This window comes from Pleurodeles waltl, chromosome 2_2, assembly GCF_031143425.1.
Source record: "Pleurodeles waltl isolate 20211129_DDA chromosome 2_2, aPleWal1.hap1.20221129, whole genome shotgun sequence".
Classification (NCBI taxonomy): domain Eukaryota; kingdom Metazoa; phylum Chordata; class Amphibia; order Caudata; family Salamandridae; genus Pleurodeles; species Pleurodeles waltl.
The window spans coordinates 851,219,268-851,231,633 of NC_090439.1; the positions used below are offsets into that span (position 1 = coordinate 851,219,268).

At 44.4% G+C, this 12,366-nt stretch overlaps 1 protein-coding gene across 2 annotated transcripts in view; it reads right to left on the bottom strand.

The window, feature by feature from the left end:
- Positions 1 to 12,366, bottom strand: part of VIRMA (vir like m6A methyltransferase associated) — a 627,318-nt gene that overhangs the window by 505,228 nt on the left and 109,724 nt on the right. For both annotated transcript variants that reach the window (XM_069220484.1, XM_069220485.1), the window contains exon 7: positions 6,418 to 6,540. In XM_069220484.1, the coding sequence (XP_069076585.1) occupies positions 6,418 to 6,540 (123 nt within the window). The remainder of the gene's footprint in view (positions 1 to 6,417; positions 6,541 to 12,366) is intronic.

Genomic DNA, 12,366 nt, shown 5'->3' on the forward strand with positions numbered 1-12,366 from the left:
GCTTGCCAGCTTGTGTGTGCTAGTGAGGACAAAACGAGTAATTCGACATGGCACTCCCCTCAGGGTGCCATGCCAGCCTCTCACTGCCTATGCAGTATAGGTAAGACACCCCTCTAGCAGGCCTTACAGCCCTAAGGCAGGGTGCACTATACCATAGGTGAGGGTACCAGTGCATGAGCATGGTACCCCTACAGTGTCTAAACAAAACCTTAGACATTGTAAGTGCAGGGTAGCCATAAGAGTATATGGTCTGGGAGTCTGTCAAACACGAACTCCACAGCACCATAATGGCTACACTGAAAACTGGGAAGTTTGGTATCAAACTTCTCAGCACAATAAATGCACACTGATGCCAGTGTACATTTTATTGCAAAATACACCCCAGAGGGCACCTTAGAGGTGCCCCCTGAAACTTAACCGACTGTCTGTGTAGGCTGACTAGTTCCAGCAGCCTGCCACACTAGAGACATGTTGCTGGCCCCATGGGGAGAGTGCCTTTGTCACTCTGAGGCCAGCAACAAAGCCTGCACTGGGTGGAGATGCTAACACCTCCCCCAGGCAGGAGCTGTGACACCTGGCGGTGAGCCTCAAAGGCTCACCCCTTTGTCACAGCCCAGCAGGGCACTCCAGCTTAGTGGAGTTGCCCGCCCCCTCCGGCCACGGCCCCCACTTTTGGCGGCAAGGCTGGAGGGAACAAAGAAAGCAACAAGGAGGAGTCACTGGCCAGTCAGGACAGCCCCTAAGGTGTCCTGAGCTGAGGTGACTCTAACTTTTAGAAATCCTCCATCTTGCAGATGGAGGATTCCCCCAATAGGGTTAGGATTGTGACCCCCTCCCCTTGGGAGGAGGCACAAAGAGGGTGTACCCACCCTCAGGGCTAGTAGCCATTGGCTACTAACCCCCCAGACCTAAACACGCCCTTAAATTTAGTATTTAAGGGCTACCCTGAACCCTAGAAAAGGAGATTCCTGCAAACTACAAGAAGAAGGACTGCCTAGCTGAAAACCCCTGCAGAGGAAGACCAGAAGACGACAACTGCCTTGGCTCCAGAAACTCACCGGCCTGTCTCCTGCCTTCCAAAGAACTCTGCTCCAGCGACGCCTTCCAAGGGACCAGCGACCTCTGAATCCTCTGAGGACTGCCCTGCTTCGAAAAAGACAAGAAACTCCCGAGGACAGCGGACCTGCTCCAAAAAGACTGCAACTTTGTTTCCAGAAGCAGCTTTAAAGAACCCTGCAACTCCCCGCAAGAAGCGTGAGACTTGCAACACTGCACCCGGCGACCCCGACTCGGCTGGTGGAGAACCAACACCTCAGGGAGGACCCCCGGACTACTCTACGACTGTGAGTACCAAAACCTGTCCCCCCTGAGCCCCCACAGCGCCACCTGCAGAGGGAATCCCGAGGCTTCCCCTGACCGCGACTCTCTGAAACCTAAGTCCCGACGCCTGGAAAAGACCCTGCACCCGCAGCCCCCAGGACCTGAAGGACCGGACTTTCACTGGAGAAGTGACCCCCAGGAGTCCCTCTCCCTTGCCCAAGTGGAGGTTTCCCCGAGGAAGCCCCCCCTTGCCTGCCTGCAGCGCTGAAGAGATCCCTTGATCTCTCATAGACTAACATTGCAAACCCGACGCTTGTTTCTACACTGCACCCGGCCGCCCCCGCGCTGCTGAGGGTGAAATTTCTGTGTGGGCTTGTGTCCCCCCCGGTGCCCTACAAAACCCCCCTGGTCTGCCCTCCGAAGACGCGGGTACTTACCTGCAAGCAGACCGGAACCGGGGCACCCCCTTCTCTCCATTCTAGCCTATGCGTTTTGGGCACCACTTTGAACTCTGCACCTGACCGGCCCTGAGCTGCTGGTGTGGTGACTTTGGGGTTGCTCTGAACCCCCAACGGTGGGCTACCTTGGACCAAGAACTGAACCCTGTAAGTGTCTTACTTACCTGGTAAAACTAACAAAAACTTACCTCCCCTAGGAACTGTGAAAATTGCACTAAATGTCCACTTTTAAAACAGCTATTTGTGAATAACTTGAAAAGTATACATGCAATTGAAATGATTCAAAGTTCCTAATGTACTTACCTGCAATACCTTTCAAACAAGATATTACATGTTAAATTTGAACCTGTGGTTCTTAAAATAAACTAAGAAAATATATTTTTCTATAACAAAACCTATTGGCTGGATTTGTCTCTGAGTGTGTGTACCTCATTTATTGTCTATGTGTATGTACAACAAATGCTTAACACTACTCCTTGGATAAGCCTACTGCTCGACCACACTACCACAAAATAGAGCATTAGTATTATCTCTTTTTACCACTATTTTACCTCTAAGGGGAACCCTTGGACTCTGTGCATGCTATTCCTTACTTTGAAATAGCACATACAGAGCCAACTTCCTACAGTTATCCATAACCTTTGAAGTGAAAAGCATATTCTTAACATGCGGCCTGCGAAGGTCAGAGGTTGGTAGCCAGATACTCCTGTTGATATTTACCCTTCTCAGAGTTCATCTTCAAATTCAGGAACATGAAATATGTCCAGCTGGGCAGGACTTGGTCAGATGCCAGTTCTTGGTTGACATTATCGGCTTCCAGTTTGGAGTCAAGAATGTGCACCTATCGGTGTGTAGAAATCTCCAGCAGCAAGAAAGTTAATCGAAGGAAGGGAATTCCTGTGATCCACAGGGTCATCTACTTCAAGGAGGGCACCACCGTCAATGGTAGATACATGTCGAATTCAAAGTTGTCATCATCGAGGGCCTTGCCATCAATGGGGTCTTCTTGCTCGTTGACGTCATGGCACTTGCCTAGTCTTAAGACTGGTGAGGTGCCCTTCAATGGATTGGTTGTCGGTGACAGGTCTCATCTCAACAAAGGTATATCTTTGATATTGAAGAGCTTGGCTGGCTTGTCTAACTGGATGTCAGAAGCACTAGATTTTTGCACAATATTTGTGCAGGCTGTTCTTTGCTCTTTTTTTTAGCATTTTGTGCAGGAAAATACTTTTTCTGATGGTTAAAAGAGGAACCCATGGACACCTTTGAAGGAAACGCCAGTTGGGAATGCTCCACATTCTTCTTTTTTGTCACCTTCATAGAAGTGCTTGGTGGGGCACTGTACATGGGGTGGGCATCCTCTCTAAAAGGGGGGTTAGGGAGCTGTCCCTTTACAGGAAGTAAAGTGCCAATCTTCTTTCCAGTCCTTAAGTGAATTCCAACGGACTCGCATAGATGTCACAGCAAGACGGTTTATGATTGGGTACAGGCAACACTTATGAGAATCAACACTATAAATTTACCACTGACCGCAGTCCATGCCGGAGTTGAAAGCAGATCTTTTTGCCTTTGTCACTCATAATAGCAGTTAGTGACCATGCCAGGCCCCATGGACAGGACTGAGGTAAAAATTCCATAAATCCCTGAAAAACCATTCACAGTCTAATGAAAGTTGAAGATGGGGCTAGCTGAAGTTCAGAGATGACCAAGCCAAGGCTCAAAAAGTAATCAAACTAAGGTCAAACACAGGTTAGAGCAGAGTTCTTTTCAGGCACTCCCTACCTTACAACATGAGGAGGAAATATGAGCTATGGTGGCCTCTAGGTGAAGCAATAGAACTTACCACTTCTGCATCATTGTTTACGTTCGGATTATTTCAGATGAGGTGGGTGCACTAACAAAGGCAGATGGACATTTTAACACTGTTTACCGCTTTATAGAGTTACCAGTGAATCCCAGACTGACAACAGGAAATTATTCATACATGTGAAAGATACGGTTCTGGAGAACATCAAATTCTACACCCTCAAGCCAAAGGGAGTTTGTATATCCCCAAAGGATTCACTGAAAGAATCTGTGTCCTAAAGCGTAAAAAGTTACAAAAATAGCAATATCCAACTTCTGAAACACAGAGTCATGCTTCTTCAAATTACCTAGCGTATTACTTGCTAACTGAAGAGCAATTATTTGAACTTGATATAGTAAAACATTGTTTTTGACAGTATAGCTTGAACACTCTCAACATGACTGGTGAGCAAATGTAGAGAAGAGTGTAGAAAGAACAATAATTACTTACTTGTAATCCTAGTTTTCCAGGCTGTGTGTTTTCTTTGAATTCATAAAAACAAGAACATCTCTGTTCTTTGTGTTTGATGCCACAACACATTAAACACTCAGACTTCAATTTTTGGAAATGTTTTTTGCAAGGACAAAACATGTATACGGGGCAACATTTTCTGTAATTTTTGATATGGCAAATTAATTCAATACAGCCATTTATGAAGTTCATTTCAAGGAAATTAACACTCCAAAAAAGCTCTAAGAATATGAACAATGCAGCAAGAAATTGGGCTCCTATTGACAACCTCCACACACAAAGTGCCTGGAAAATTGTATTCCATTGGCCTCACTGACCTACTGGCTCGCCTCACCTCTGAAGGTACCCTTTGGATTGTCAGTTTTCTACATATAGATAAATCCCATTCTTTCCTCCATTGTAAATCAGAAACAAAGTACGATTTTGGTATTCGTACATTGTTTATTTCCAGGTCCTCAAAAAGGAGTGCTAGTCTGAGCCTGCGATCCATTATAGGACAGAGAAGCTCCGAGAATCCTTATTGGGCAGTGTCAAAAATTCACACATGGGAAGTCCTTACAAATCATCCATTATGTTTCCATTTTAGGTGTCACATAGAGACAGTGGGCTTACAGCACACCCTCTGCTTGTCATTGGTTGGCTTCCATGTCACTCATTTGCTTGCTTTTTTTTTTTTATTCAATGCCATGCTATCCACTTCTTTTGTCTATCCTTCTCACTGGAGAAAAGCCTCTTTGCCATCCTTATGATTGGCTGACATATCCTTTCACTGTTCACAATGACTGAACTACTTTGTTTTCATTAAGCACTCCATGAAATGGAAGATGCTTTCATGGCCCCTTTCGTTTGCTGTGTAAGCCCTCTCAAATATTCATCTCCCTGTTGCTTGCCCTTGAACTGCCCACCACTTCACACCCACTCCTTTATTAGGCCTGCACCCCTGGCAGTACTCAAAATAAAGGTTTTACCTTGACTTTATTTGAAGGGCATTGCAGCTGCCATTTGCTGCCAGGCCACATTCCAAAAACCACTTTAGCGCTTAAGTTCCTTCCTCACCAGCCCAACCCACTTCACACTGTCCCCTCCCTATCCACCCACTCCTCTTTTGCTCCCTATCTCCATTTGCAGTCATGTGTATATATATATATATATATATATATATATTTTTTTTTTTTTTTTTTTTTTTTGTGAGGGCACAGCACCTGCTATATGTTGCTAAACCACTCCGCTGCCCAGGAAGTGTTTACCCAAATAAAATGTAAATTTTATTTACCAATCTAGATGATGTCTGTCATTTTGATTTCGTAAATAAAAAAAATAAAAAAAAGAGGAAGAAAATGGCACCTGCGTTCCATGGGCACACTCATGGCTGGTGATGAATGCACTACAGAATAATGTGGCCACATCAGAGCCCTTTGTTTAATCTCCTTTTTTGCCTATGCTGCACATCATTCCCATTCTGCACATCAGCAAGGTGATATTCATTGGCCTAGCCAATGCTCATTCTTAAAATGTAATTGTCATGCTGACGCAACCAAATGCATTTTAGTGGTGAGTGAAGTGCTTTCAATTTGCATATAAGAAACGACAGACAAATGTTGCAGATCTCGGACATATACTTAAAACCATTTTTGAAAATGTGCTAATTTCAAATTTCCCGACACGCTTTTGCCCAGACATACTGTTTAAAAATATCAGAGAAAACATTGTGACAGAGAAACATCAATGCTTGTAAATGAGGAACCATGGTAAGTACGAAATGAGTAGAAAAAAAACAAACTACTTTATGGGAAAATGCAAAGGGCCACTGCATTAAAATAAAAAAATATAAAAAAATGAAAAATGAAAGCTGAAAATAAAAAAAATGGCAATTAGGCTAGGAGTTGGGGTTTGCATAAGGGCCAGGTCCATGCTTAGATTTAGAGTTTGAGTTGGAGGAAAGACTATTCTTAGGTTTATATTTAAGGTTAAAGTTACAGATCTGGCGATTCTTGATTGACTTTCATGTTTTAGGGTTAGAGTTCGGGTTACTGCATTGTTTTACCTTTGATGTAATAATTATAGCATAAGCCCACAGGTAACATATTGAATGCATGCTGTGGAAAGGTGGATTAAGAATGAACATTTAACTAAAGCAGCTTCATAAAAAAAATGTTTACCTTGTGCTTAAACTATTTCTTATTCAGTAATAACAGAATTCATTCACTGCCTTCTTTTAATTTGTGGTGCTACATGACATTGCCTGCAGCAACCAGGAAGATGACAGAGCTCCAACGCGAAGGCTAACGAAACAGTTACAATGTAAAGCCTCTCATGTCTCACCCTCAACTGGCATAGGCTCCTCTTCATCATCGTCAGGCGGGGGTGGTCCTGGAGGAGTTCTCGGTCCTCTGGGTTGTGGTCTTGGTGGGCTTCCACTATAAGGCTCTTCTTTCACTGCTTCAGCTGGATGTTTCATTTAGAAAAAAGGACACCGTTAATAGCTTCATACCTTTATTTCCCTGAATTAAAATATATATATTGGTATACATCACTTCATCATTTCACATAGAGATGGATTCTATCACATGGCTTCTACTTTCAAACCAACATACACAATTGTATTTCCTGAGAACAGAATTTATAAATCAAAAGAATAAAAGGCAAAACATATAAAAAGAAACATTAGAATTAGTACTACAATGAAGCCTACAAATAGGTTGTTCATATCACTGTTTTGAACTATTCAAATGTATAAAGGTACTGCTGTGTATGTAATCCCCTCCCTAACACTCAACCCTCAACATGGCTTGCAAAAATCACAGAAAATTGAAGAAAAAAGAAAAACATTTCAATAAAATTATATGAAATGTAAAGGCAAGCTTAGAAGGGCTTTTATGTGGTGCTGACACTTATGAGTAATACTTAATTGTTTAGTTAATTAAAACCTTCACAAAGTTAAAATCAGCTCTTATTAAAGTATAATAAAATGCTTATAAAGTGCTAAGTGCAATCCAAAGAGAGCTTTTGAAACAAAAGTTAATGTAATGCGTAACTATTACTAAAAATGAGTGCTAACAGGCCAAAGTCTGTATACTGGAGTGTGCAATCAGTGCATTATAGGGCAGTTACAAAGACACAGTCAGCAGACATAACTCTGTGAGCAGAAAAGGTGCAATGGCGGCGCAAGTTCCATGTTACCCAATGTTACGTCACTGGTCCTATGCACTTTATGTATGATGTTATTAGATCTTGCAAGTGATCAATTGCTTTTGGGGGGGGGGGGGGGCAGGGGTGTGTGTTGCCTCAGTATGCTGACAAATTTGGCACACCTCGCCAAAGTCCAAGGGGCAATACTGTCAAAGCAGATAGAAGATGCACCCAGGCAGGATTAGGGTGCAAGTTCTATGTTACCCAGTGTTAAGTCACTGCTTCCATGCACTTTATACATGATGTTATTAGATCATGCACTTGCAAACAATCAATTGATTTTTTTTGTGGGGGACAAAGCCAAAGGGGCAACACTCTCAAAACAGATAGAAGATGCATCCCAGGCAGTATCGTACCAAAGGCCCAGGAAGACAGGTCTAATAAATATTCTCCTCTCCTGAGCTAGCACAGGATAATAGCATAGCAGATGTAACCATGATACGTATCGATAGGAACACAGCCTGCACTCCTTTTTTACTCCAATTCTGGCCCAGGCAGGATTAAAGTTTATTATTGTCAGTAATAACAGTCTCATGTACAGTATTTGCTGAATGATCTCTCCATTTATTGTGTCATGAGGCCTGTGCATGGACTCACTATAGTTATGCCTAATTTTTTGGCAATCTGGAAATCACAGTGTCTTTGCCTAACATAGTTGTAGATTGCACATTTTTTCTTTCGTGCCATTGTTTTGAAATACACTGTAATTTCACTTGCTGTGCCACCACTTTCTGTCTGCACATTCTCCGCCTGTGTCAGGTGTTGTTTTCTGTTCATCCAGCAATCGCTCTCAGGCTTTTATAGACATAAAACAGTAGCTTTTCACTGTCTCAAGCTAGTTGTTATAAATTAGGTCCCGAAGTTTTATTTTTTTAGAGAGGAGGATTCCAGCAGAGCTGACACGTCTGAGGAACAGATGCTCTCCAGGGCATACAGCCTGTGTAAAATGGGTTTACACTTCCCTATGAGGACCACTTGACAACGCAAACAGAGATATGGAGTTCTCCACGCCCAGAGATCATAAATAATAATAAGCCTTCCTTTGCATACACATACAGGGCAGGCTCAGGCCACTAGATTTGCATTATGGTGGCACTGTTTGGTTAGTACAGTTTTCTAACTGTTATTCTGATTATCATCATTATTGCCAGTATTGTAATCCCATCTAATTTGCTTCATAGTAGACTATGTTAGTTGCAATAAATGTATTGTGTACTTTCATTGTGTCTTTTGTTTCTATTGTTATGGATATGTATGACTGGGATAATGTAAGAAAAATAATTGACCTGTTTTCCACTGTTCCCTGAGAAAGGAGGCTAGAGTGTCCTGTCTTTTGGGCTTCCACAATTACTTGTCACACTGTAATGTTAGGAGGACAAGTAAGGCACTGTGACCTAGTCAGGTAATTTGGTTTGTCAGTACTGATTTAGCAGAAATGTTGCAGCCTCTGCATTCTGACAGTCTGCAAATCCAGACTTCCTGCGACATTGCTTCCAGAAAGTACAGTTGTGATCTTCCTAGGAAGCCGGACAAGTGAAGAAATGTCTACGGATGATAAATCTTGCTCCGTTGAGGGCTCTTAATTGCTGGTTAATGGCTTTCCTCCAGATGTTGAATGGGGCATCCCCTGTTTGAAGCCAGATTTCATTATCTTAAGGGATGTTATTGCTTCTCTTACGTGGGTATGCCAAGGGTTTCCTGGTGTTTCAAGGATAAATTTAAGGTGAGCTTTTAATGAGTTAGACTGTGCCCTCCTGGTTCTGATATACTATTTTAACAAGCAGGCTTGACAATCTAATGATTGAATCTACAGTCCCAGTTCCAACCTTAACCTGGACCAACATGCTTGTTACGGCTGTTGAATAAAAATTCTGCATGCTCTTCAGTAGATTTATTCCATTGTTGATTCCAGGCCCCCTGGATAGGCATGATGGCCGTACTGTAATGCTGGTTGGAGAGTCATCTTCATTACCCTTAGTATAGGCACCGTCGAGGCGCTACATAGTGCCGATAAAGTTGGCCGATCCTGTAATTGGTAGCAGCTCCCTTTTTCTTTAAAAGCATTTATCTGTGTGGCTGGAGAGGTATTTTCACTGAACCACATGCCCAGGCAATTATACTTTCTAGTGGTGCTGATTGTTTTGCTACCCAGCAACCAAAAGGCAATCCTTTTGTTCCTGTACCTTCCAAATATTAGGATCTTTGTTTAATCCTGATTTACCTGCAGATGGTTCAACAAATTAAAGGTGTTCAGGACATTCAGTGCTTGTTTCAGACCAGCTTCCATGCAGTCCATAATCACTATATCATACCACATACTGAATTATTTTTATTTTGAGGTTTCCTAATTTAGGTGGGACCAGGCCGCTGGACTGCAAAGCTTTTCCCAAGTCAGCTGTATACAGGTTTAAGAGCAAAGGAACCAAGACACATCCCCGCTTTACGCTGCAATTTGTTTGGATTTTCTGGGTAACTGTACACTGGCCCGTTTGCACTTGAACCCATGTACCAGTATACATCAAAATTACAGCTCTTAGCAATGTAGATATGTTTACCCCATGCATCAAGCTTGCGCCATAGGTTTGGCCTTTCTACCCCGTTGAATGCCGCACTATAATCGATGAAGCAGCAAAAAAGTGACATGCTGTTGTTCTGTACCACTTGTTGCATTAGGAAAGATACTGCAAGGATGTTATCCATGGTAGACCCTTCTGCCCGAAAGCCTGATTGAAAGAATAGTAAGATTTCTTGCTGGTGAACCCATAACTTTAACTGGAGAGTAGGCTTTTGCTTCTACATCAAGAAGTGCAATTAGACGGTGTTGTCCGGTGTAGGAAGTTGGCTCTGTATGTGCTATTTCAAAGTAAGGAATAGCATGCACAGAGTCCAAGGGTTCCCCTTAGAGGTAAAATAGTGGTAAAAAGAGATAATACTAATGCTCTATTTTGTGGTAGTGTGGTCGAGCAATAGGCTTATCCAAGGAGTAGTGTTAAGCATTTGTTGTACATACACATAGACAATAAATGAGGTACACACACTCAGAGACAAATCCAGCCAATAGGTTTTTATATAGAAAAATATATTTTCTTAGTTTATTTTAAGAACCACAGGTTCAAATTCTACATGTAATATCTCATTCGAAAGGTATTGCAGGTAAGTACTTTAGGAACTTCAAATCATCAAACTTGCATGTATACTTTTCAAGTTATTCACAAATAGCTGTTTTAAAAGTGGACACTTAGTGCAATTTTCACAGTTCCTAGGGGAGGTAAGTGTTTGTTAGGTTAACCAGGTAAGTAAGACACTTGCAGGGCTTAGTTCTTGGTCCAAGGTAGCCCACCGTTGGGGGTTCAGAGCAACCCCAAAGTCACCACACCAGCAGCTCAGGGCCAGTCAGGTGCAGAGTTCAACGTGGTGCCCAAAACACACAGGCTAGAATGGAGAGAAGGGGGTGCCCCGGTTCCGGTCTGCTTGTAGGTAAGTACCCGCGTCTTCGGAGGGCAGACCAGGGGGGTTTTGTAGGGCACCGGGGGGGACACAAGCCCACACAGAAATTTCACCCTCAGCGGCGCGGGGGCGGCCGGGTGCAGTGTAGAAACAAGCGTCGGGTTTTCAATGTTAGTCTATGAGAGATCTCGGGATCTCTTCAGCGCTGCAAGCAGGCAAGGGGGGGATTCCTCGGGGAAACCTCCACTTGGGCAAGGGAGAGGGACTCCTGGGGGTCACTTCTCCAGTGAAAGTCCGGTCCTTCAGGTCCTGGGGGCTGCGGGTGCAGGGTCTCTCCCAGGCGTCGGGACTTTAGGTTCAAAGAGTCGCGGTCAGGGGAAGCCTCGGGATTCCCTCTGCAGGCGGCGCTGTGGGGGCTCAGGGGGGACAGGTTTTGGTACTCACAGTATCAGAGTAGTCCTGGGGTCCCTCCTGAGGTGTTGGATCGCCACCAGCCGAGTCGGGGTCGCCGGGTGCAGTGTTGCAAGTCTCACGCTTCTTGCGGGGAGCTTGCAGGGTTCTTTAAAGCTGCTGGAAACAAAGTTGCAGCTTTTCTTGGAGCAGGTCCGCTGTCCTCGGGAGTTTCTTGTCTTTTCGAAGCAGGGGCAGTCCTCAGAGGATGTCGAGGTCGCTGGTCCCTTTGGAAGGCGTCGCTGGAGCAGGATCTTTGGAAGGCAGGAGACAGGCCGGTGAGTTTCAGGAGCCAAGGCAGTTGTCGTCTTCTGGTCTTCCTCTGCAGGGGTTTTCAGCTAGGCAGTCCTTCTTCTTGTAGTTGCAGGAATCTAATTTTCTAGGGTTCAGGGTAGCCCTTAAATACTAAATTTAAGGGCGTGTTTAGGTCTGGGGGGTTAGTAGCCAATGGCTACTAGCCCTGAGGGTGGGTACACCCTCTTTGTGCCTCCTCCCAAGGGGAGGGGGTCACAATCCTAACCCTATTGGGGGAATCCTCCATCTGCAAGATGGAGGATTTCTAAAAGTTAGAGTCACCTCAGCTCAGGACACCTTAGGGGCTGTCCTGACTGGCCAGTGACTCCTCCTTGTTATTCTCATTATTTTCTCCGGCCTTGCCGCCAAAAGTGGGGCCTGGCCGGAGGGGGCGGGCAACTCCACTAGCTGGAGTGTCCTGCTGGGTTGGCACAAAGGAGGTGAGCCTTTGAGGCTCACCGCCAGGTGTGACAATTCCTGCCTGGGAGAGGTGTTAGCATCTCCACCCAGTGCAGGCTTTGTTACTGGCCTCAGAGTGACAAAGGCACTCTCCCCATGGGGCCAGCAACATGTCTCGGTTTGTGGCAGGCTGCTAAAACTAGTCAGCCTACACAGATAGTCGGTTAAGTTTCAGGGGGCACCTCTAAGGTGCCCTCTGTGGTGTATTTTACAATAAAATGTACACTGGCATCAGTGTGCATTTATTGTGCTGAGAAGTTTGATACCAAACTTCCCAGTTTTCAGTGTAGCCATTATGGTGCTGTGGAGTTCGTGTTTGACAGACTCCCAGACCATATACTCTTATGGCTACCCTGCACTTACAATGTCTAAGGTTTTGTTTAGACACTGTAGGGGTACCATGCTCATGCACTGGTACCCTCACCTATGGTA